Source organism: Bos indicus, chromosome 9 (genome assembly GCF_029378745.1).
Source record: "Bos indicus isolate NIAB-ARS_2022 breed Sahiwal x Tharparkar chromosome 9, NIAB-ARS_B.indTharparkar_mat_pri_1.0, whole genome shotgun sequence".
In the NCBI taxonomy this organism is placed as follows: Eukaryota; Metazoa; Chordata; class Mammalia; order Artiodactyla; family Bovidae; genus Bos; species Bos indicus.
Window position 1 is genome coordinate 39,687,244 of NC_091768.1, and position 27,052 is coordinate 39,714,295.

The 27,052-nt window shown below is 40.2% G+C and overlaps 1 protein-coding gene and 1 long non-coding RNA gene across 2 annotated transcripts; both read right to left on the reverse strand.

The window, feature by feature from the left end:
* Positions 1-3,865: 3,865 nt before the first annotated feature.
* AMD1 (adenosylmethionine decarboxylase 1) lies at positions 3,866-26,551 on the reverse strand. The gene is made up of 9 exons (XM_019967212.2): positions 26,101-26,551; positions 10,602-10,688; positions 9,557-9,683; positions 8,473-8,575; positions 7,451-7,493; positions 7,207-7,351; positions 7,002-7,094; positions 6,765-6,920; positions 3,866-6,042 (listed from the first exon to the last, which is right to left on the reverse strand). The coding sequence occupies exons 1-9, from the start codon at positions 26,208-26,210 to the stop codon at positions 5,902-5,904; spliced, it is 1,005 nt and encodes a 334-aa protein (XP_019822771.1). The 5' UTR covers positions 26,211-26,551; the 3' UTR covers positions 3,866-5,901.
* On the reverse strand, positions 11,226-18,121 carry LOC139184908 (uncharacterized). The gene is made up of 2 exons (XR_011568440.1): positions 17,875-18,121; positions 11,226-15,460 (listed from the first exon to the last, which is right to left on the reverse strand). It is a non-coding gene; the product is annotated as an uncharacterized lncRNA (long non-coding RNA).
* Positions 26,552-27,052: the final 501 nt, after the last annotated feature.

Here is a 27,052-nt window from a genome sequence, read left to right on the forward strand (position 1 = left end):
TTTTTTCTGGAACAAAATCTTTATTAGTATAGTTAACGTACAATATTATGTAATTATAGGTGTACAATGTAGTGATTCACAATTTTTAAAGGTTATACTCCATTATGGTTATAAAATACTGGCTATATTCTCTGTACAATATATCCTTATAGCTTATTTTACACCTAATAGTTTGTACCTATTAATTCCCTGTGCTGAAACTAATTGTTTTTGTAAATAAAGGAGGTGAAATAACTGAATCCCCAAGTTTTGAGTAGGTATTCAAAGGGAGACTTATTTGGAAAAGGTTTAGCTGAGAGATTGCTTAGTGGTTAAGAAAATGAGCCAGAGTTTTGAATCTGGACTCACCATTTCTGCTTGTGGAACCTTGGGCAAGATACTTTGACAGTTTTTGGGAACCTGTTTTTGTCATAAGGTTCCATTAACTAAATCCTCCCCAAGGACAGGAATAGTATGTTAACAGAATAAAGGAGACAAACCACATGGTCATTTCAGTGGATGCAAAACGTTGGGGAGGGGTGTCTGCCAAAATACAATACCCATTCGTGAGAAAAACAAAGTATAAACAGAAGTATTATATATAAAAGGTATCCATCTAGGCACCTACATAAAACAAACAGCATTCTTGATGGACTACTCTTCTTAAAATTGGGATGCACAAGCCTTAATAGTACAAAACCCATCTACCAATGCAGGAGACGTAAGAGATGTGAGTTCGATTCCTGGGTTGGGAAGATCCCCTGGAAAAGGGCTTGGCAACCCACTCCAGTATTCTTGCCTGGAGAATCCCATGGCAGAGGAGGCTGGTGGGCTGCAATCCATGGGGTCACAAAGAGGTGGACACAACTGAGCAACTTAGCATGCACACGCAAAGGCTGAGGCGAGGAAAACCCCTAGGGAGCAAAATGCAAGGATGCACTTACTCCCAGATGCCCACTTACACCACCCTGATCTGACCGTACTCCTTGAATTTCACTCCCTAGGTGTCTTCCCAACCTTAAAATAGTCACAAGCTGCTCTTACCATTTATACTCAACATATATTAGAGGTCCTAACAGGTAAACAGGTAAGAAAATAATTTTTCAAACCAGTAAGCAACACAGAGAACAGACTTATGGACATGGGGAGAGGGGAGGAGAGGGTGAGATGTATGGGAAGAGTAACATGGAAACTTACATTACCATATGTAAAATAGATAGCCAACAGGAATTTGCTGTATGGCTCAGGAAACTCAAACAGGGGCTCTGTATCCACCTAGAGGGGTGGAATGGGGAGGGAAATGGGAGGAAGCTTCAAAAGGGAGGGGATATATGTATACCTATGGCTGATTCATGTTGAGGTTTGACAGAAAACAGCAAAATTCTGTAAAGCAATTATCCTTCAATAAAAAATAATTTTAAGTGAGCTTATTTATTAGCAAGTTCTCATGATACAAGAGAAAAAAATTTTAATTGTTATCTGTGAGTTATCAATTGGAAAAAAAACCAATTCCATTGATAGATTTTTACCAAAAAATCTTAAAGTTATGACAATCAAAATCACATAAAACATTATACCCAACATTGCTGAGAAAAAGATGACAGATGGATTCAACTCAATCCTAATCCATCATAGTGCCCATCAGGACTTTAAAAAGAACTACTCCAGACACTATTAGAAAAATGAAGACAGACTAGGAGAAAATATTTACAAAATACACCAAAAAACTGTATCCAAAATATATAGTTCCATATCTCATTAATGAAAAGAGCCAATTTTTAAATATACAAAACTTTCATTCTAAGAATACAGTAATGGCTAACTGAACACATGAGAGCGCATACTCATTAGAGAAATGTAGATTAACACAAGATACTACTACACACTCAGAAGCCACAATGCTTGTATGAGGAAATGTTCATAGCAGCTTTATTAATATTTTCTCACAATGGAGAACCAACAAAATGTTCATTTAACAGAATAGCTAAACAAATTGTAGTACATTCATACAGTGGAATACTACTCGGCAATAAGAAATACATGGGTTCAACCTCTCAAAACGTTGTACTTATGAAAGCATTAAGTGATTCAATTTAGTTTCAGAGCTGGGATGGGGAAGGAAACCCTACTCTTTAGTGAAAAAAATCTGGATGGTAGTTAAACTACCTAGAGTAACGCTTCATTGCTTAGGTAGTGGTATAAGGGAACTTTCTTTGGTCCTGATGTGGCTGTGGGCCAAGAGTGTACATTCTTAAAACTTGTAAAAGATTTGTATATATCAACTTTTTGTAAATCTGACCTAATGAGGTGTGTGTAGCAGATAGTTCAGTGTACCAGAGCAGAACTGAGGACTCTGAAGCTAGAGTGTGATGGTTCAAGGAGAAATTTGAGTATACATCCAATTTAGATGTTTAATTATAAATATCAACCTATTTGGGGGGCTTCTAACTCACGTGTGTTGTCAGTTGCTCAGTTGTGTCTGACTCTTTGTGACCCCATGGACTGTAGCCCGCCCGGCTCCTCTGTCCATGGGACCCTCCAGGCGAAAAATATTGGAGTAGGCTGCCATGTCCTACTTCAACAGCATATGGGACATCTCTTGACACTGCCAAAAGTTTTCTTCCAATCTGAGTTACATCACAAACCTCTCTGACTCTGCCTCAATTTCATCCTAGGTTTCTGGTTTGGGCACTCAGGAAAATGCTGGATTACAAGTAGTTTGAAGATGGTTCAGTTTGGGAATAAGAACTGACATTTCTTGCATTGTAAAGGACTAACAAAGTAAATCCTAAGGAGCAAATGGACGTGGGGAGAAACTAGGGAAGTAAAACAAACTGATGGGGATCAACAGTGGACATGCCTGCAGTGGCCTCCTGTAGTCTCTAAAGGTAGAAATGGGTGGGTAGGAATTCAAAGGACTAACACTTCTTCCACTGTAACAATAAGAGAAAGGCAGATGAAAACGTCAAGTTTGAAGGTGGGTAGCTGGGAAGTGGTGTTATCTGGCTAAGACGATACAAGTCTTTTCTCTTTCATAGTGTGTCACATTTACCACATTCAGATTATGTCCCTGAATCTCATCAGTTAACACCAGGTGTTTGCCGAACAAGCCACCTGTCCCTATAAAAAAATCTGGCACTGTAGGACTGCACACACCTTTAGCATCTTGCTTTTCTAAGATCAACCTTTTCTTTTTAGAGCTGGGCTCTGTGGCACTCAGGAATCTTGGTTCACTGACTAGAGAGCTAACCTGTGCCCTCTGCACTGGGAGCACAGAGTCTTAACCAATGGACCGCCAGGGAGGTCCCTAAGATCAACCCTTTTTAACTCAGATTTTGGACAATATTCTGATAAGCTTATTTTAAGAAAGATCTGAATATAATAAAGATTCCAGTTTTTAGCTTATTGTATATGAGACTGAAGAACTGAAATTTCGCCAAATGATGAGATACGTATCTGCATGGCACAAAGATCAAAAGCTTTTAACTATGTTCTAGTTGCAAGAACTGAATTAAACTCTGCTCCCCACCCACCAGGAAGTACCTATTCCATAATAAATGCTGGAATATTCCATCTCCAAACTTTTCTAGTTCCAAACTCTAGCATTCTTATTCTACTTACACTTTTCCTACTCTGATGACCTGGGATACAGCCCAGATGATTTCCTTTCAGCTTCAGTTATGAAGCTACTATCAACAACAAACGTTTAAAACTGTTCTCCCAGAACTTAAAGATCTTTATAACATCTCCCATAACCTTAAAAAAAAACATTAAATATTGATTCCTTCAATTAATTATAAAAACTTTATATAGAGTCTACTATTTGGTCATGTATACTATTTAAAAAAATACATTGACAGAAAACTTTCTGAATGTCACTAGACAATGAATTAAGCAAACCTTTATTGAATCTTAAATTGTGGGTACAGAAATACATTCCAAGTGATTTATGTCCAACACCATGAAGAGAGAAATTATGGCACCAAAATTTTCCCTCCTCTATCATACATATTAGGATTAATTTAGATTACTAGTCAATCTATTTTTCATTTTTTTCTAGGCTTTGTTCCATACAAAATTTGTGCAGGTCTTCAACATGAAATAGAAATCTTTTAAATCTATTAGGGGAAGGAAAATCAGACCTCAAGCCAATAAATGTCATCAAATCTACTGGGACGCTGTTCAAGAACAAAATCCACTTTGAGCATTGGTCCTCATAATAGCACCAAAACATTAGGTACTGTGCGTAATTATAGAAAATCAGAATGATTCATTGATTGAAAGCTTCTTCAATGAAGCTTTGAATCAACAATGCATTTAAAATAAAAGTCAAGTGTTCCAACCACTTGATTTCAAATCAAGCAGATTTTATGTTCAGAAACACTAAAAAAGAAGTGTTTCCATTATAAATACGGAAGGAACAAAAGCATCACTGCATCACTCCAGAAAGAATCAAAAATTGTTTGAGGACAAGAAGAAATACAAAATTGAGTCAACTTTGCTCTTTTATCAACTGCTTAAATGTCCATGTTAGCAAATACAGCTAAAAGATGCCAACTCTTTTATGCCTGTATTTTTAGGTCATTTCCCAGCAATGATTTTGTAATTTTGTGTGTAACGTTTTGTGGATAGCATTCTGCTGCACTGAATATGTCTGAATAACCTTAACAGTTCTCATTCATCACCTGATCCTATTCCATGGTGAAAGGAATACAAACAAGCAAGAGGAAAGTCAGAACACTATTACATGTAGCATAAAGTCATGGAACTTTTAAGTCACAAGATGGAAAAGACATTGACTCTGCTTTGAACCAAAGTTCATGGCATATCATTAACAGAAATTAGTGGAAATGGCTACGAAAGTAAAAGTTAAGGTGAATCATCTGACCTGACTTGATTTGTTGAAACCGATACCTTTATCTTAAATCTCGTTAATAAATTGTGATAAAAATGCTTTTGTACTACTGAGCAAGTTAATAACGACATGGTACTTATGAGAAGCTCATTTCATTTAATGGGGGACACCAAATGGCACAGTTTCCATACAGTTCTACCAATATTCCCTAGTACCAATCTACGCCGTCTTTGCTAATCAACAATAGTTTATTCCAAAAGAGTGCATGGCAATGAAAAATGTCAAATTCCATTGACCTTAAAAGAAAATTAAGCCTAGGGTCTACCCCCGCCTTCCCCCTCTGGGGTATAGATTCGTATAAAACCCACAGTGTAACAGTGTATTGCTTTATTGAGGGGGTGTGGTTGGGAGGGGAGACACCATGGTAACAGTAGGAATCCAAGTAATACAAGTACAGGAAGCAGTGTTAAAATATAAATACACAGAAGGGATAGTTTTCTTAGAGGACTCCACTCGTGGAAGAAAAACTTTAATTGCTGTTGCAAAAACATCTGTATGAAGTAGAAATTGGTTTCAATAACGTTAGTAGAGAATATGTTCTAGAAACTGGAGGTAACTGGATGTAAAATCCTGGCAGCAATTAATAGAACAGTCCCAGATGGCTAGGCTGAGGCCAACACCTAATGAGGACGAAAGCCTTGTCTGTGGGGAATTTTGGATGACACCTGGAGAAATATTACACTGTGCGTAAACCAAATTGAATTGTTTTCACAAGTGTTGTAAAGTTTCGTATAGTAAAAGGTTTTTTCTACATGCACTTCAATTTCACAGCAAGAGTGGCATAGGATACCTAAACACAGAAGAGAGCATTCATGCAAGATATCTAACTCCTTGATATAATAATGCATACAATTCAAAATGATTACACTATCATTACATCTAGGGCTTTCTGCAACTACGAGGTGGTGGTTATGGAAAGCATGGCCCTTGGTATCAATATCTAAAAAGCAGCCACCACCTTCTTCTATGTGTGTTCTCTTTTTGCGTTTTTTCTTCATGTTTCTTAATCAACTCTGCTGTTGTTGCTGCTTCTTAGCAAAACTGGTAAAAACAAAATTGTAATCATTGAACAAAGCGCTCTGGCAATCAAGACGTTTAAAACCTTCAATCTTCTGGGGTGAGGAAAGCACTGTGCGACATTTAGAACTCTGGGGGAAAATGAAATTAACCATTAGCGTTTCCAATATGCAGTAATATTTTCAAACAAAGTATTTAAGACTGCTATTTTAGTCAGACTGTAGCACTGGGGGCTTCCCTGGTGGCTCAGAGTGATAAATAATCTGCCTGCCAGTGCAGGAGACACAGGTTTGATCCCTGATCCAGGAAGATCCCACATGCCACAGATCAAGTTAAGTCCATGTACCATGACTGAGCCCTTGTGCCCTACAGCCCGTGATCCACAACAAGAGAAGCCACCATTAATGGGAAGCCCACGCCCTGCAACGAAGAGCAGCCCCTGCTCTCTACAACTAGAGAAAAGCTTGTGTAGCAACGAAAACCCAGCACAACGAAAAATAAATAAATAAAATTAAAAAACCAAAACAACAACAACAAAACCAACCCCATGGAAATGAAATATTTTAGCTGACTTCCTAGGGGCTGGATGCAGTGGGACACTTTATGTCTTCTGGCACCACCATCCCCAAGGTCTATCAACAGGGAAAATAGATAGGATAAGAGGAGCTCACGAACTGGGCTAGATATAAAGTCTAATGATAGGCATAAAGCTTCTCATCTACCAAACACCTCAATTAGTAGTATCTCTGGTTATCTCTGGCTGATTATATGGCATCTCAGAATACATTTTATGACATGCCTCACTATCCTTATTTTCTGTCAGATTTTATTGTCGATGAAAAAAATGTATTACCTGATTTACAAACAGGGTGGTCACAAATTTTCCTGGCTTGAAGACTTCCACAACTTTCCTGATCAGGTCATCATAGGAGGTCTGACTTAAGTTTGTTTCAAAGCTAACATAAGAAAATTCTGGTTCTGGAGTGATGTGAATAGTCCAATAAGTTCCCTTAAGAGAAATAGCTTTGTGTTAATAATGGAAAGGGCACACTTAAAGGTTTAAATTATTAAGCAAGATATTCTTACTTACATCCGATTTCATCCCATTCATTGAATACCCACAAGGATTGAACATTGTGGCATCAATGACAGAACCTGGTATCAGGTCACGAATTCCACTCTCCTGGGAAAAAAGCCAAAGACTGATTTAAAAGCAAATCTGGAAAAGAAATAGAGAATGAGCCAAAATATTTAGCTGCCAAGCAGGATACAGAATTATTATTGAAAATGCTTACACGAGTGACATCCTTTGCAGTAACACCATCTTTCATGTAGAACTGGTCCATAACTGCTGGGTCAAGCTCACTCATCAGAATTTCCAGGGTTTGATCTGGCTGATTGATTACCCTACTCTCTGGGAAATCCAAAGTATACAAGTACCTATATAAAAGTACAAAATAGTTTCTAAAAATGACAACTGCAAGTTTAAAAAGAAATCTTATATAAAACAAAACTTCCATCAGATTGGGTCCAACATACCAACAGTCAGAATTCATGCGTCCCATACAATATGCTGCTCCATCTGTTGAGGCAGGAGAACAAAAAATAAATTTAACAGATCCATCTGATAGCAAGTAGGCAGGATCCCCCCCCCCCTTTAAGAAAACATTTTATTGGCTGTCATTTAGAGATGCTCTTCAGCTAATAAGCCAGTCTGAATGGTGCTGAGAAAACTATGGTTTACTCTCCCCTAAGACTCCATCAGGTGATGGAGTTTGGTCGCCTATTTACCTACTCTCTCCAGGAAATGAAGTTATGCAGTGCGTCCTCCTTTCCATGGTGTTTCAAAGCCTCACTCAACAAAGTTAACAGCTGGTTGAAATTTAAACTAAATTATGCACGGCACCCTGATATAGCCTAGTATAAAGGATGAGGTAATAACAGGTAGGATGGAAATCTTTTAAAGATTTTCTTTTTCAAAATCACCCTTGTGAATGACTCTGCGCCAGGTTACTAAAATCATCTTAGGTTTTTAGCCTCTTCTAGGGTATAAGGGTGTTAGATTAGGTAACCTTTATTTCCCTGTCCTTGAAGCTCAAAAAGGAAGGTCTATAAATAAAAGCTTATATAAATGGATAGAAGTAAATCTTGCCAATTTAGTTGAAGCGACACTACAAACTCACTTCGGTTGACCATTCTTAAGCCAGCTCAACTCCTGTACAGCATGGTAGACAGTTTCTTAACATGGACCAGTGTCTTAGCATGGGTTTATGAAGTCATGGGGCATTTTTCTGGATGAAGGGATCACAGCCTTCATACCCACTAAAACAGACATAAATGACAGCAACTGGCTAGAAGATGAGTCCTCCATCTGGCAGATGATCAGTTACTTGATTTTTTTCTCCCATCATTTCAACAGTTACACAAGAATACTCAAAAATTTGTAATCAGCTAAACTGATACATTTAACTTAACTATATATAGTGCTATGTTTGATACACAGGCACACACACACACACATCCAACTTCAAGAAGCAGGACTCAATTCTACTTAAACTTACTTGGGAAAATTGCATTAAGGAACTCTATTTCTTCCTGGAAATTCCGGTGTGGGTACCCTTGGTGAGAAGGCTTCATGAAATTCTTACGAGAATAAAAGAAGCTCTAAAAGACAGACAGATAATTTCACACACAGAATTCTATCACCTTTCCTAAACCAATATACTATTTTCTACATATACATATCAAAACCAAAACTATCTCCACAAATATTCTTTCCCAGTGACACTTAACATATATTGTAGTGCTTTATGTGTGCGTATGCTCAGTCGTTCAGTTGCGTCCAGCTCTTTGCGACCCCGTGGACTATAGCGCACTTTGCTGGCTGACAAAGAAAAACGAAGGCCGCTGTGTCAAAGAGCAAAGTTTCACACCAATACCCATGAGTTAGTGTTATATAGAGACACAGAGTCCTAACCACTGGACCACCAGGGGATTCCCTAGGGCAGGAGTTTGTGAGCTTTAAAACAAGCATGTAATAAAAATTTTGTGGGAAAATATGTATTGTATATATTTAGTTTCAAAAGAGTGATCCAAAAATTAACATATTGCTCAATTTAGATCTTATAAGGATCAACAAAAACAGTTTTAGGTCCCAATGACAGCTGTCCTTTGCCCTAGGACAAACTGAGTAAATTATTTACTAATATTTACAAATTAAGTTAAATATTAAAATTCAACATCTTATCACAATAATTAAAATCCAAGTATAAAGTCTGATAGCATTCAAGAATTAACTGACTATTGCTCTTTAATACAATCAGTTCTTTATTATGAAGTCTAGATGATTTTCCTTGCTTTCCCTTCTTTTCTTACTTTCTCCACCATTCATAGTAATAATGTTAAAGAATTAACTACTGAAAGTATCTGGTTTTCTTTTCTTTCATTTTGAGTTTTATCCCAATTCCTTCTCTGGTTCCTCCACATTTTCTGTTGTCCATGAGTAACAGGCATTCTTTCTCTCCATAGTGTGAGTGTCCTTAGTCATTACAATTGAACAAGTATACAAATTTATTTACCAGGCACATCACCGAACTCTTAACGTTTATACCCGACCAAAGGATAAATGTTTTTTTGACTACTTACTTGAATTGAGTCAAACCCACTGTAATCCCTAGCAAGTTTCAACAGGGGAACCAGTGCTTTCAGCAAGAGGGTGGTACCACATGTCTTCAAAATGAAACGTCTCTTGGAGACAAACATGCTACTCTCACTGCAGTTTAAAAGAAAGTCACAATATTATAACAATGTTTATGTACTACTGAGATGCTTAATCTATTATTATTGGACTATCATTTAAAGTGTAAATTTTTGGCTAATAATTTTAAACATTAAGTTCTCAAGGAAGCAAATAATTCTTCCTCTTCTATTACATGAAAGATCCCACAGAAACATAAACTAGGTATAAAGCATACTAACTCATTACACAAACCTTCTTTTACAGGTCAATTTTCCTCCACACCTAACCTAACCTAGGACACTTACTAAATTCATTCTTTACCTCGTCTTGAACTGCCTGCTCTCATGTGTACGTCTGTAACCATCTCATTACTTTTTACTGGATAATAAGTTCCATGAGGAAAGGAATGTTTGCTTTTACTATTATATCCCTAGGGCCTGGCACCTAATAGGCATTTGATAAACATCTGTATATGTCAAATATAGACTTAGTAAAAGCAGGCACCGTGTTCAATACAATAGCCTCAAGGCCCAAAATTCTATCTCTGTACCTAAAAAAGAACTCCATGGCTTTCGTCTCTTAAATAACAGCAATCCTATTTCTATGGTAAAGCTAATTTTCACTCTGCTTCAAGCTTTGATAGAGAAGCACATACTAAAAATAAAAGAAGTGAGGGCAAGGGAACAATGCCATTCAATCCTCTTTTACAGAAACTCCCTGCTAACTCCAGGGTAAAAAAGATGGCAGCCACCTTGAAGAGCTATTAGGTAAGACTTCAAAAACCCTACTGCCTAGGGACACCTGAAGTAAACATTTTATTTTACACCGTATTTTTTTTTAAAAAAGGTAAAAACAATTATAGAACCAGTATACAGAGAAACAATTAACTCTTCCACATAAAGTATGATTCATACTGAAATCGGTTAACCAATACTATTTCAGAGGACTTACCTGAGTACATAAGCTTCCTGCTTGTCAGTTTTTGTCACACTTATGATTGAACATTGCACATCCTTCAAAAGTATGTCCCACTCGGATCTATTATTTAACCAAAAAGAGGATGATTAATTTATAACAGTACTTGCCTACTCTCATAAAAATTACAAAAGTCTCACCATGATTTAAAATCATACTTTGTATTTTTTGTCTCATTCTTGCTCCACCTTCTCTTATGAATGATATGTTAATGAAGTAACTTTTGGAAGCAAGTGAGGTTGGACGCTTGTTGCCAGGAAGGCCCACCTTGTGATTAGAAGGCTGGAATGTCTTATCCAGCCCCTGACCTATGGATGGGGAGAAGGGCTGGAGATTAAGTTCAATCACTATGCTGCATGCCTGCTAAGCTGTCCAACTCTTGGCAACCCCATGGACTGTAGCCTCCAGGATCCTCTGTCCGCTGAATTCTCCAGGCAATACTGCAGTGGATTGCTGTGCCCTCCCTCCAGGGGATTTTCCTTCTTTTATGAATACCGACATTTAATTTTCTTTCAAAACAATCTACATTGACATATACACCAAGTAAGATGGATGCATTTTGCTACAGCATGTTAAGAAGCAAACCAAAATCCAGGAAAGTATACTATGTATTTGCAATTTATTATGAAAAAGACAAATAAGACCCAAATAAGACATTTCTCCAAAGACGACATACAGATAGCCAACAAACACATGCTCAACATCACTAATTAAAAGAAATGCAAATCAAAACTACAATGAAACATCACCTCATACCCATCAGAATGGCCATCATGGAGGGGGTGTGAAGAAAAAGGAACTAACTCTTCTTGCACTGTTGGTGGGAATATAAATCAATACAGCCACTATGGAGAACAGGATGGAGGTTCTTTAAAAAACTAAAAATAGAGCTACCATATGAACCGTGAACTTCCAGATGTTCAAGCTGGATTTAGGAAATGCAGAGGAACAGAGATCAAATTGCCAACATCCACTGGCTGGATCATGGAAAAAGCAAGAGAGTTCCAGAAAAACATTTACTTCTGCTTTATTGACTACACCAAATCCTTTGACTGTGTGGATCACAACAAACTGTGGAAAATTCTGAAAGAGATGGGAATACCAGACCACCTGACCTGACTCCTGAGAAATCTGTATGCAGGTCAAGAAGCAACAGTTGGAACTGGACATGGAACAACAGACTGGTTACAAATTGGGAAAGGAGTACATCAAGGCTGCATTTTGTCACCCTGCTTATTTAACCTATATGCAGAGTACATCAGGAGAAATGCCAGGATGGATGAAGCACAAGCTGGAATCAAGATTGCTGGGAGAAATATCAATAACCTCAGATATGCAAATGACAGCACCCTTATGGCAGAAAGCAAAGAACTAAAGAGTCTCTTAGTGAAAGAGGACAGTGAAAAAGTTGGCTTAAAACTGAACATTCAGAAAACTAAGATCATGGCATCTGGTCCCATCACTTCATGGCAAATCGATGGAGGTACAATGGAACAGTGGAAGACTATTTTGGGGGGCTCCAAAATCACTGCAGATGGTGACTGCAGCCATGAAATTAAAAGACTCTTGCTTCTTGAAAGAAAAGTTATGACCAACCTAAACAGTATATTAAAAAGCAGAGACATGACTTTGCCAACAAAGGTCTGTCTAGTGAAAGCTATGGTTTTTCTAGTAGTCATGTATGGATGTGAGAGCTGGACTATAAAGAAAGCTGAGCGCCAAAGAATTGATGCCTTTGAACTGTGGTGTTGGAGAAGACTGTTCAGAGTCCCCCGGACTGCAAGGAGATCCAACCAGTCCATTGTAAAGGAGATCAGTCCTGGGTGTTCATTGGAAGGACTGATGCTGAAGCTGAAGCTCCAATACTTTGGCCACCTGATGAGAAGAACTGACTCTTTTGAAAAGACCCTGGTGCTGGGAAAGATTGAAGGCAGGAGGAGAAGGGGATGACAGAGCATGAGATGGTTGGATGGTATCACCGACACAATGGACATGAGTTTGAGTATCTCCAGGAGTTGGTGATGGTCAGGGAGGCCCGGGGTGCTGCAGTCCATGGGGTAGCAAAGAGTCGGACATGACTGAGCGACTGAACTGAACTGATGAACCAGTAGTCTCACTCCTGGGCATATACATATATATATCTGGAGAAAAATATGGCTCCAAAAAATATATGCACCCCAGTGTTCATTGCAGCACTGTTTACAATAGCTAAGACATGGAAACAACCTAAATGTTCATTGACAGAGGAATGGAAAAAGATGTGGTACAGGTATGCAATGGAATTATTACTCAGCCATGAAAAAGAACGTAATAATGCCATTTGTATCAATATGCATGGACCTAGAATTGTCATATTGAGTGAAGTCAGCCAGAGAAGAAATATCTAATGACATGCCTTACATGTACAATCTAAAAAGAAATGGTACAAATGAACTTATTAACTAAACAGAAACAGATTGGCAGATTTAGAGGAAGAATTTATGGTTAGGGCGGAAAGAACAGGGAAAAGGCATAGTTAGAGTGTCTGGGATCAGCATGTACACAATGCTATATTTAAAATGTATAACCAACAAGGTCGTGCTGTGTAGCACAGGGAACTCTGCTCAGTGTTATGTGGCAGCCCGGATGGGAGACAAATTCAATGGATACATGTATATGTACGGCTGCCTTCCTCTGCTATCCACCTGCAACTATCACAACATTATTAATCAACTATACCTCAACATAAAAAAAAGTTTAAAAAAAAGAAAAAAAAACTAAATTCCTACATGATCCTTTACTGTTTCTTAAAATGTCACCCTCAGGGTGAGTTATTAAAAATATTCATTTAACAGAATTATTCTGTTAAAGCACCAGATATATATATATATTCCACTTGAAATGTTATCTTATTTTAATCTACATAAGTGAAGCTTACTCATTTCATTGCTAATATCTTAGCTGTTTATAGAACCCATCCATAAACTTAAACATAGATTATTTTTTCAAATATTTTTTCCATAATACACTCTTCTGTCAATCTGACACAAAATGCTAAAATGTTTGACCAGGATTTGTTCATTTTCAGTGTCCATCTGAAATTTTTTCTTAACATTGTTCCAACTGGGCCATTCCTACTGATCTATCTTCAGTTCACTCACTCTTTTGTCATTATTCTACAAGCCCATCCAGTAAACTTTCTATTCCAGTAGTTATTTTTCAGTTTCATCTTCTGCTTCTTTGCTAAGATTTGTTATTACTTCTTATAGCATGGTTATGATAACTGCTTTTAAATCCTGACCTGCACCACCTTGAGGTTGAAGTCTACTAGACTATCTCCCTTTGAGGCAATTTCCTTATTGTTTTTTATTTTTACATAAGGAAAAATTTGTGATTGCATCCTGGATATCACATTATATGATTTTAAATCTTCAAACCCTATGGAGCATGCTGATTTTTAAAAAACTATGTTAGCAGACAGCTGAAATGGTTAAGTTCAGTCTTCTTGTTCTTATCCAACTTCTATGTGTTAGGTTACTATCTCCATAATCTCCATGACAACGCCTAGCTCAATAGTTGGGGGGGGAGAGGGGTGGGGGTGGGGTGGTGAAGATGGCCTGCTTCTTGGTCCGCTGGCTAGAAAGCCCAGGCTTTAGTTCCCGGCTCTGCAGCAGTCTACTACAGGACTGCCTGAGCTACAGCAGCAAAGAACAGGGTAAAAAAAAGCAAAGCAATACAAAAACAAAAAAGGGATTTTCCCCACTCTCTCTAACCCAAAGGGGCCCCCTTCCATTCCTTGTCCACATTCCAGAAAAAGACCTAAGAGCTCAGTTTGTGTGCAGTTCCGGGTTTATGGCAGCTTTTGAGACCATCCCAGGAGATACCAAGAGAAAAAAGAAACAAACTCATGGATATTTCAGTGATGTTTTGAGTTTTGGCTTCCTTCTCCAATGCACCTAACTTTTACTTTCCAGAGTCCTCAGCTGCTGCATGCATTCTGTCCAGGGTTTCTAGATGCATTCAGTGAGAGTAGAGTGTGCTTACTCCACCTTGATGGAAACAAGAATCCTCCTGCACTCATTCTAGCATTGTTAATAAAGTCTGCAACCATACTCTTCCTCACCTAAAAGAAACCCTTAAGTAGTCAGTACTTTTCAAAGTCATGGTATGAAAGGAACTGCTTTAAAACATTCTAAGTCAAACACAGTTGAATAGTCTATCAACCAAGTGATTATAAAAACAATCTAGAGAACTGCTGGCTCAAAAAACACAGGGCAGGAAAAATGTGACAGATTTAGAGTTGAAGAAGTCAATACAATGCTATCCATAAACATAAAGAGGAGAGAGAAAACAGTTGAGAATTTCAGCAAATTATTAAAATCACATTTTGGTAGAAAAATAAGCCCCTTATTTTTTTCCTAAATAAAGCTTTTTTGGATCCTAGCCCCACCCAGATCATGATAAATCTCTCAAATACTATGCTCTTTACAAATGATAGTACATGGACTGAATGATCTTAGTCACTCTGCCAGAAAAGTAATACATAAATGGCATGCCATATTTTATTTATTTTTAATCAGTTAGTTAATTTGTGGTTGAGCTGAATCTTTGTTGCTGCATGTGGGCTGTTCTCTAGTTGCAGCGCATGGGCTTCTCACGGCGGTGGCTTCTCCAGGTGCACCGGCTTTAGCAGCTGCAGCAGGCAGGCTCTAGAACACAGGCTTCAGTAGTTGTGGCTCACGGGCTTCGTTGCTCTGAGGCATGTGGATCAAACCCTTGTCCCCTCCATTGGCAGGCAGATTCTTATCCACTGTACCACCAGGTAAGTCCCATATTTTACATTAAAAGTTTTTAGTCTGTGGTTTAATAAAAATAGAACAAATTGAAGTGTTTACATGGGAAAACATACAATTAAGATAAGAGACTTCTATGTCATCTGACTAAGTAAGACTAGAAATGGCTAACCGGCTACTTTTTTTCCCCCCTGATGTGGACCATTTTTAAAGCCTTTATTTCAATGTTGCTTCTGTTTTATGTTTTAGTTTTTTGGCCCCAGGGTATATGGGATCTTAGCCCCCTGACCAGGGAATCAAACCAGCAACCCCTGCATTGGAAGGCCAAGTCCCAACTACTGGACTACCAGGGACGTCCCGTATCCTTTTTTTGGGGGGTTGGGGGTGGCAAGCAGAACAGATTGTGGATTGGGAAAAGATAGTCTCTTGGGCAACTGGTGTTGGGAAAACTGGATCTGCACACAGAAGAATGAAATGGAATCCTTACCTTACACTGCATAACTCAAAATGGATTTAAACACCTCAATTAAGACACAAAACTATAAAACTCTTAGAAGAAAACATGGGGAAAAACTTTATGATATTGGACTTGGCAAAGCTTTCTTGGATGTTACACAAAAAACACAGGCAACAAAAGCAAAAATAGGCAAATAGAACTGCATCAAACTTAACTTCTGTATATCAGAGGAAAACATTCAACAGAGTGAAAAGACAAGGTACAGAACTGGAAAAGTACCTGCAAATCTTACATCTTATAAGAGGTTAATATCCGGAATAAATAAGGAACTCCAACAAGAAAAACAAATAACCTAATTTAAAAGTAAGCAAAAGGTCTTAAATAGACAATTCCCCTCCCCTCAAAAAAGATATACAAATGGCCAATAAGCACATAAAAAGATGCTCAATGCCACTAATCATAAGACAATGTGAATCACAATCATGATACCACCTTGTGCTCATTAGGATGTCAGATACTGAAAAGGAAAGATGGAAGAACAAGTGTTGGCAAATGCAGAGAAATTTTAACACTTGTGAATTACTACTGGTGAACGGATGGATGAAGCACAAGCTGGAATCAAGATATATCAATAACCTCCATATGCAGATGACACCACACTTATGGCAGAAAGTGAAGAACAACTAAAGAGCCACTTGATGAAAGTGAAAGAGGAGAGTGAAAAAGTTGGCTTAAAACTCAACATTCAGAAAACTAAGGTCATGGCATCTAGTCCCATCACTTCGTGGCAAATCGATGGGGAAACAATGGAAACAGTGAAAGACTATTTTGGGGGGCTCCAAAATCACTTCAGATGGTGACTGCAGCCATGAAATTAAAAGACGCTTGCTCCTTGGAAGGAAAGTTATGACCAACCTAGACAGCATATTAAAAGGCAGAGACATGACTTTGCCAACAAAGGTCTGTCTAGTCAAAGTAATAGTTTTTCCAGTAGTCACGTATGGATGTGAGAGTTGGACTATAAAGAAAGCTGAGCGCCGAAGAACTGATGCTTTTGAAGTGTGGTGTTGGAGAAGACTCTTGAGTCCCTTGGACTGCAAGGAGATCAAACCAGTCCATCCTAAAGGAAATCAGTCCTGAATATTCATTGGAAGGACTGATGCTGAAGCTCCAATACTTTGGCCACCTGATGCGAAGAACTGACTCATTTGAAAAGACCCTGATGCTGGGAAAGACTGAAGGCAGGAGAAGAAAGGGATGACAGGATAAGATGGTTGGATGGCATCACCAACTCAATGGACATGAGTATGAGTAAACTCCGGGAGTCTGGTGATGGACAGGGGGTGCTGGCATGCTGCAGTCCATGGGGTCACAAAGAGTCAGACATGACTGAGTGAATGGAACTACTGGTGAAAATGTAAAATGGTACAGCCATTATGGAAAAATTATGAACATTCCTCAAAAAACCATAAAAACAGAACTACCACATGATCTAACAATTCTACTTGTGTGTGTGTGTGTGTGTGTGTGTAAATAGTCCAAGACAGGATCTGGAAGAGCCATTTCCACATCCATGTTCATTGTTATTCACAACTGTCAAGAGAAGCAAGCAACCCAAATGTCCATCAAGGGATTAATGGATAAAGACAATGTGGTGTATGCAAAAAATGGCTTATGTGGCCTTAAAGGAAAGTTTATCACATGCTTCAATGTGAATGAACCTAAGAATTTCATGCTAAGTGAATCATACCAGTCAGAAAAGGATGAGTATCACCAGAAAAGGATATAGGTTTCCACTTATATAAGGTATTCATCTCACACATTCATATGAAGTATCCAAAGTAGTCAAATCATAAGGAAAGGTGACTGATAAAGGCTGGAGGAAGAGGGGAGGGAAAATTAACCTTTAATGGGTAGTTTCAGTTTTGCAAAATGAAAAGTTCTACAGATCTCTTGCACAACAATGTGAATACATTTAATACTGAATGTTCACTTAAAATGGTTAAACTTAATGTTAGACCTTCATTTTTTAATAATTATTTATTTTTGGCTGTGCCAGGTCTTCACTGCTGTGTACAGGCTTTCTTTAGTTGTGGTAAGCAGGGGGCTTCTCACTGTGGTGACTTGTCTTGTTGCGGGGCACAGGCTCTACGGTGAGTGGGCTTCAGTAGTTGTGGAACATGGGCTCAGCTGCCCTGTGGCATGTGGGATCTTCCCAGGCCAGGGATTGAACCGGTGTCCTTTGCATTGCAAGGCGAATTCTTAAACACTGGATCAACAGGGAAGCCAATGTTAGACTTTTAAAGAAGTAAATTATAGAGGGAACAGAATGCTGCTGGCAGATGCAAAAAACCCTTTAGAACAGTTTTGCTTTTATCCCTTGGATTCTACCCTCAGATATAGTGGGCCAGAAACTGTGCAGATGGTGCCTGGAAACCTGCATTTATTTAAAAGGCCTCCATGTGATTAGGTTCCTCTAACAGATTTCCTCCTTTAAGCAAAAATCTCTGATTTCAGAGTTATCAAGTAATTTACCCCAAAAGTTACCCAACTGAACTATTTGAACTTTCCTGAAGGGTGACCTTAGTCAACAGCCTGACTCATCTGTTTCAGACACTATTTATCACCTTGCATTCAGACCTCAACACCACAGCCAAGGTGGTAGCAGTCGTAAGAGCAGTCTGAGTCAAATGCATCCTAAAACATGAGATTACTCTTCAGCGAAGTCTAGGCTGACCAGAATTTAATTCAGATATCCAGAGAAATAAGCTTTCATCTTCTGTTCAAAGCAATCAACCCAGAATGCACTGTTAATTATAATCAGAGTAACTTAAGTTCTCCACCTCAAACTTTCACTGAAAAATTAAATTAGCATCATTACTGCTACATTGATTTATTACTATCATGTGTACCTCTCAAAAAAGGGTGGTTTGAAGATAGCAGTTCAAGTTTTTTGAAACTGCTGTGAGGAATGTATTGAGAAGCTTAATTCAATAGGAAGCCCTTCTACTCCAAAATATTTACCCTAAAAGGTTTTTGGCAAGGGGTTGTAAATTCCTTCAGTGTAAATTACTGATATTGCAATATGGTGCAATGATATAGTCAAGTAAGGCATGAGTTCTGGGAAAATTAATGCTGAGGTGTAATTTACTATTTTTGCAACTGCTCCCAGTCCTTTGCTGAAGATTTTATCATATAAAATTTGAGTGAAGGAAAGTAAGAATAGCAGAAAATACCAGTAGTCCTAAATGTCTTGCCCAATATTAACATTACAGATTGTAGTTTTCATACTTTCACATAGCTAAAATACATCTAGCTTTCCACAGTTAATAAACATTTACTCTTTACCTCCATTTACTACAATTTCCCATGTGAACCCATTTCCTTACTAAGAGTCCAGGTCTGTGATGAATTCTAAAGCAGAAAGGAAAGTCAATTTTAGAGCCCTGAAAGATCAAACTATCGTTCCTCACCAAAATTTCTTATTTTCTAACAGACTTCCTCCCCATAGCTGCCATTTCTTTTAAAAAGGTTTTTGTCTGGTCCAGCATTTTAGTCCAGCAACTCTTAAGAAATTATAGAAACAGAAATAAAGGTCTATTTCTATTCAACATCATTTGAAATCTGAAAATTCTAGTAGAGAAACCTGCAGGTTAAACCTAATATACTACTCCCTCTTTTTATATTTCAACCTTAATTACTTTGTGAAGTAGTCACTTTTAGAAAACATCACCTGTCTTATTCATTTGGATATCTGGACTATTGCTTTTCTCCAACATATTGTTAATCAGTCTTATTTAATCCAAGCCATGCCAGAAAAGATAAAAGCTTCTCACTTCATTCAGATTACACTGAAGGGAAATTCTACTAAGTGGCCTACAGGACAGTGGGAAATGTTAATAGACAGTGGGTTCCAGCTTGGAGTTAAAGTTTGGAAAGATGGGCCAATTTTGCTTCAAGTGTGTTCTATTCCTTCATACCGTATTAAAAAAATTCCAGATGGGCTGCAGATCTAAATATGAGAAGTAAAACAAAGTTTACAGGGAAAAAAGAACATCTTCATTACCTCCGGATGAGCAAAGATCATTTTAAACAGGACAGAAAAACCACGAACCATTAGTGAAAACACTGATAAATGAGACATTAAAATTATGAACTATTTTCTAAACTGTCATTAATAAAATGAAAAAGGAAACCAGAGGACAGAAAATGTTTGCAATATACATATTGGAGAGATAATTCATCTATAATATATTAAAGAACTCCTGCAAACTGAAAAATCATCCCTAAAGAAAAAGAAGTGGACTTGAACAAGCATTTCACAAAAGATAGCCAAATGGTGGATAAAGATATAAAAGGATGTTCAACTCCATTAGTCTGAAGGGAAATACACAGACCACTATACACCCACAAAACAGCTAAAATTAAAAAGACAACACAAATGTTAAATGAAGATATTGAGCAACTGCACCCTTATGCTGAATATATGCACCCTGTACCGTGTAGTCTCAAACTGTGTCTGACTCTCTGGACCCCGTGGACTGTGTAGCCCGCCAGGCGCCTCTGTCCATGGGGATTCTCTAGGTAGGAATGCTCCAGTAGGTTGCCATCCCTCCTCCAAGGGATCTTCCCAACCCAGGAGTCAAACTCAGGTCTCCCGCATTGCAGGCAGATTGCATTGCAGGCAGATTCTTTACCGTCTGAGCCACCAGGGAAGTCCAAGAATACTGGAACTGGCAGCATATCCCCTCTCCAGGGGAACTTTCCTAACCCAGGAGCTTTACTAAACACAGAAGCACTATATGTACCCTATGACTTAGCAGCTCCATTCCTCGGTGTGTGTGTATCTAACAGGAGAGCATACATGCTGTTTACAAAAAGACATTTAAACTAGTGTTCATAGCAATGTATTTGTATTAGCAAACTGGAAATTATTGATGTAAACAGTAGACTTGATAAATTGTGGTATATGGACACAAAAATACTATACAACACTGAGAACGAACTAAAAAAACCCCAAACATAATGCTGACCAAAGGAGGCATATAATACATAACAAATGATTCCATGTTATAAAAAAAACTAGGGAAAACCATGGTGTGTTAAAACTCAGGATAGTGGTGTTCCCTTAGCTGGAGAGCGGAATAGGTTATAATTGGAAGGAGGCACAGGGGGACTGCTGACTAGTTACATTCCTTAGATATGAAGGCTGGTTACATGATGGGATCAATTTGTCAAAATCTGAGATGTACTTACGACTTTCATAACTTTTATGACTGTAGCCTGCCAGGCTCCTCTGTCCATGGGAATTCTCTAGGCAAGAATACTTTAGTGGGCTGTCATGCCCTCCTCCAAGGGAACTTTCCGTCCCAGGAATTGAACCCTGGTCTCCTGCATTCCAGGTGGATTACCATCTGAGCTTTGGCAGATTAGTATCACCCCTAAAAGTTCCGTCATGCCTCTCTGTAATCCACCATTCTCCCTTAACTCTCATCCTTTGCCTATCGTGTATGTATTTTCTGGTTTTATAGACATGAAATCTTATAGTATAGGACTTCTCATGGGGCTTATTATTGTTTGTTCTCCAGCACAATCATTTGTTGCATGTGTCAATAGCAGTTCATCGTTCTTTTTTTAACTACCAAGTAGTATTCTATAGGATGAATACAGAGACTTGTTTTCAGTTCTGGAGCTATTGCAAAATAAAGCTTCTAAGAACGTATTCATGTAAAAGTCTTTGTATGGATATATTTCCTGTTCACTTGGGCAAACACATGAGTGGACTAGACTGGCTAGATCATATGAGAGATGTATTAACTTAGTGCTTCCCAGGTGGCTCCAGTGGTAAAGAACCTGCCTGCCAATGCAGGTGACATAAGAGATGCGGGTTCAACTTCTGGGTTGGGAAGATCCCCTGGAGTAGGAAATGGCAACCCATTCCAATATTCCTGCCTGGAAAATCCCATGGACAAAGGAGCCTGGCAGGCTATAGTCATAGGGTCACAAAGAGTCAGACACAACTGAAGCAATTTAGCAGGCACAGTAACTTATTAAGAAACTGCCAAACCATTTTCCCAAGTGGATACACTGTTTTCCATTCCCATCTGCAGTGCATGAAAATCCTGATTCCTTCACAGCTCTAGTCAGGGTGTGGTATCAAAATTATACAAACCCCAAAAGGAACTGTGATATGTGTTCCCTCTCTATTAACTAATTAGAATGTAATACTATGAATGTAAAGTATGAAAAAGGTCTTTAGTTTCTTTAGGTAGATATATTCCTAAGTATTTTATTCTTTCCGTTGCAATGGTGAATGGAATTGTTTCCTTAATTTCTCTTTCTGTTTTCTCATTATTAGTGTATAGGAATGCAAGGGATTTCTGTGTGTTAATTTTATATCCTGCAACTTTACTATAATCATTGATTAGTTCTAGTAATTTTCTGGTGGAGTCTTTAGGGTTTTCTATGTAGAGGATCATGTCATCTGCAAATAGTGAGAGTTTTACTTCTTCTTTTCCAATTTGGATTCCTTTTATTTCTTTTTCTGCTCTGATTGCTGAGGCCAAAACTTCCAAAACTATGTTGAATAGTAATGGTGAAAGTGGGCACCCTTGTCTTGTTCCTGACTTTAGAGGAAATGCTTTCAATTTTTCACCATTCAGGATAATGTTTGCTGTGGGTTTGTCATATATAGCTTTTATTATGTTGAGGTATGTTCCTTCTATTCCTGCTTTCTGCAGAGTTTTTATCATAAATGGGTGTTGAATTTTGTCAAAGGCTTTCTCTGCATCTATTGAGATAATCATATGTTTTTTGTTTTTCAATTTGTTAATGTGGTGTATTACATTGATTGATTTGCAGATATTGAAGAATCCTTGCATCCCTGGGATAAAGCCCACTTGGTCATGGTGTATGATCTTTTTAATGTGTTGTTGGATTCTGATTGCTAGAATTTTGTTTAGGATTTTTGCATCTATGTTCATCAGTGATAACGGTAACCCTGTATACGAGACAGCAAAAGAGACACTGATGTATAGAACAGGCTTATGGACTCTGTGGGAGAGGGAGAGGGTGGGAAGATTTGGGAGAATGGCATTGAAACATTTAAAATATCATGTATGAAACGAGATGCCAGTCCAGGTTCAATGCACGATGCTGGATGCTTGGGGCTGGTGCACTGGGACGACCCAGAGGGATGGTATGGGGAGGGAGGAGGGAGGAGGGTTCAGGATGGGGAACACGTGTTTTAAAATTATTAAATTAAAAAAAAAAAAAAAAAGAAAGAAAAAAAATAAATAAAAATAGTATCCTAGCCTAACTGAGAATTTGAATTAAAAAAAAAAAAAAAAAAGTATGAAAAAGGTTGGAATTATTTCTTGAATGTTAGAATACTCCAGTGTAACCATCTGGGCCTAGATTTTTCTTTATGGGTGATTAAGTCAATTCATGCAGTGGTTATAGGACTATTAGGATTTCTATTTCTTCTTGCATCGATGTGGGAAGGTACTTTCCTAGGAACTTTCCTGTAATATGCTGCCTTTTAAATGTCTTTAGCATTGGTAGTGACACCCTCTTAGGACATCTTAACTCCTACCATGCCCTTAGGTTTTATGTTTTATAAACCGTATAGTTATTTTATTCCAGTTTGTGAATGTCTTTTGACTGACTTTCTTCTATTTGCATTTTAGTGTAATTACTGAGGTTGGAGATGTGAGGCAAGTAAAAAGAAGGATTTTCTGGCTTCCTAACATTTATATCGTTAAATAAAAACAAAGCTACTAAAGATTATTCCATGGAAGAATTAAGGTTTAACTTCATTAAGCAATCTAAAGCTCACCATCTCTTCTACTTGAATAAAAATACATCAAATTGCTAGGGCACCATGTAATTTTAAATTGCCTATTAGACTATAATCTGAAATACTTTCTCCTCCAGCCTGGTTTGCTTAAAAACAAGGAGAAGAGAAAAAGATTCTGTCCTTAAGGTAAAGAATGGAAGATGAAGATTTTAAGGCTTACAGAGTGGTTACTATGTCTCAGACAGTTCTAAGTACTGTATATGTATTAACCCACTTAACCCTCACAATTACACCCATGAAGAGGTACCATTATTTTCTCCATTTTGGAGAGGCAAAAATATCAAACAGCTAGCTATTAGATGATGTTTGAACTCAAATCTAGACATGCCATAGGCAATGTACTAACCATTTCATTATGCATTACTCTTCTAGATGACTGATAACTCTTCTATGGGATTTAACGAATTCCAAGTATCTACAAAACTTACACTTAATCACACTTAATCACAGATTCAACAAAACCAACATTCTGTCCCTGAAGGTATAATCTTTGCCATCACTTTAAGATCCATGCTGAAGCAGTAAAACAATTTCAGTTGATCAAAGTGCAAAAGTCGTTCTCGAACATTTAAAAGCAAGCAAGCTGCCTATTTATAAGCCTTTCTCCTCCTTCATTCGGATAACTAATTCTTAACCAAAAAAGCTTAAATTCAGGCGTTTTTGCCCAAGAACTCGGGGAGGAAACACTCCCTTCCCTTTATTAAGAACGGGTGCTAACTAACAAAGCTTCAACTCATTTAACGAGCCGGAGCAGAAAATTTTGTTATTCATTTTATGATTTGTTTTTTGCACATTAGTTCTTCCTGACAGTATTTCCTAGATAATCCTATCACAATCGTCTTACCAAAGGCATATCACCAACACGAGGGAGCTCTTCCATCTGTGAAATGGAGGAAATACTAAGCTTCCCCATATTTATAAGTAACTGCTTCCTAGAGTAGGGGCCATATTACGACCTCTTAAGTGTCGCACAAAGCTTGAAAAATGAAACTGGTCACATTTTAGCTAACAGGAGGTTTTCCTACGGGAGATTCCTTCAAGTGAGACCGCCTTAAAAGTCCCAGCAGCACGTGTCCGCCTAGATTCCCTTCTCCAGTTGCTTTTTGTCAGGAAAAGCGGCGAGCGCAGCCAACATTCCTGAAACGCCCATTGGCCTACACCCCGGGGCAGGCTCCGGGTCCGGCCCAGCAGCTCTTTGGTCGCTGCCTTTCAATGAAGCGGCCGCGCCGGCTCCTCCGCCTCAAGGCACACTAGCGGCACTTATGCACCCAGGAGCCTAGAATGACGAGAGATGTCTAGTGGTCCGAGCGCCCGGGAGGGGAAGCCGGCCCCGCCACCATCGGGGTCGCTCGCGTCATCTGCGCTGGGATCGAGACCACTGCAAGCCTTATCTTTTTCTGCGCGGTCGCCCAGCTCTCTCGCATGACTGCCCGGGGTGGGAGGCTGGAGCCCCAGATTCCTTTGCAGGATTAGGCATTAAAGGCATTATGTCCGAGCTCCGACCCGCCTCTAGCCCGTAAACGCAGGCTAGCCTCATTCCACTCTGGACTCCGCCGACTCGGTAACAGGTTACACAGCCCAAGGTCAAGAGACTCGGGCGCCAGTCTCGGTGGGCTCTCCGGCCGTCTTCCCGGGCAGCCCCGAAAGGGCTCTGGTGCAGAGCACATTAGGGCGGCGGTGCGGCCCAGCCACTGCGGCACAGCTGCTCCCGCCCAATCCCCGCCGCCCGGGCGCCACATGCTGCCAGCGCCGACCACGGGCGGGGAGGCCTGTTAGTCAGCCCCTCGGCCCCAGCCGGGCCGCCCCCCCCCCCCCCCCCAACACACACCCCTTCCCGCCGCACGCGAGAGGACGAATCCGGCTCCCGATCCGCTCCGCTCCCTCCCTCCTCCACTCCCGAGGCGGACACGCCCGAATTAGCGCCTGACTAAGCCCGCCGAGCCACACCTGCCGGGAGGGAGCCCGCGCGGCCTCCACCTCCGGACACCCCACCCAGGGTCCCCGACCGCCAAATCTGGCCGATGGGGAGTAAGTCGGGAGATGAGGGCCGCTAAACTACCCGGAACGGCGCTGCCCGCCGCCCCGCACGCCGCGCCGGGGACGTTACCTGAGCACGCGGCTGCGCCGGCCTCCTCCCCTCCCCCCGGGCAGCGCCCTGCCCGGCAACGGTGGCGGGAGAAGCTGGATCGGGCCCCGCGTGGACCTTTGGCTGCTCACCCCCAGCGCCGGGGCCCTTTCCACGACTGCCAAAACGACCTCCCGCACGCGGACCTGCCCCCACCTGAAGACTGTGGGAACCCAACCCTCGGCCCCCAGCCTCAGGCTGGTGCCTCCCAGGCGGCGACAGTCCCCCAGACTCGACTGTGGGCGAGAGCCCCGAGCACTCACCTTGGGATGGTGCGAAGATCCCCAGATCCTTGGTTTGCGTCGGGTTGCTGCCTGGAGAACCAAACCTCCAGCAGTTTCTCGGTCCCTTCGAAAAAATGTGCAGCTTCCATCACCGTGAGACTAGCGAACAACCAACAACCACAGAAAATCAACTAAATTAAATCTCTTCTCCCGCCGCCGCCGCCGCCGCTGCGGATTGTTCCAGCTGTGTTACTAAAGTTCAGGTTCCTTTTTTTTTTTGCTATAATTTTATATTAACTTTTTTTAAAAAAAGGATTAATAAAATTTCCCCGGCTTTGTTGTGTGGGTGAGCGAAAGTTGAACGTGAGTCTGTTGGAAATAGAGGCAGATACAGCTCAGTCTCTTGTAGTCCGCTGTTTCCCCGTTAGAGAGAGTAGAGCGAGCGCTAGCTAATGTCGCCGGCCATACTGTGGGAGCGAGAGCACTGCGTGAGCACCAAATTTATATACCCCGGCTAATCCCAAAAGAACAGGAAGTGACGCAACGTCCCGCCCTTGCAGCTGATTGCTCCAGGATCCTGTCAATCACCAGCCGCCCAGTTGCGGCTGGCTGGCCGCCCGCCCGCTAGCAGCGCGGGGAGCAGCCAGCCGCGTTGCGGTTCAGGGTTCGGGGTGGCCGCTGGGCGGGAGTCGGCGATCTGTTGTCCTACTGGGGACTAAGAGCCTGGGGTCGAATGCGGAGTGGGTGGGAGAGCGGGGACGTAGGGAGGGAAGACTGTGTAGCGCTGCGTAAAGCAACTGGTTATAGCGGGGAACAAGGGTGGGTCCTCTAGAGAGTTGGCGGGGTTCGGCGGGGGCTGTGGCCACTGCTGGGATGGCGTGGTCGTTTTGATCCCGTGCACTTCGCCGATATTGCTGAGGTACTCGGCCATTCTCTTAAGTGTGCTTCCCCAAGGCGAACGAAGCCAGGCATTAAAACTCAACATTAGTCC

What these genes read in the sequence shown, in the direction of transcription:
- AMD1 (XM_019967212.2), bottom strand. Translation starts at nt 26,210, where the DNA reads ATGGAAGCTGCACATTTTTTCGAAGGGACCGAGAAACTGCTGGAGGTT. An exon ending in CCTTAATGCAATTTTCCCAA is followed by an intron (nt 7,494 to 8,472) that starts GTAAGTTTAAGT and finishes CTGCCTCAACAG; the next exon opens with ATGGAGCAGCATATTGTATG. An exon ending in CTGCAAAGGATGTCACTCGT is followed by an intron (nt 7,095 to 7,206) that starts GTAAGCATTTTC and finishes CTTTTTTCCCAG; the next exon opens with GAGAGTGGAATTCGTGACCT.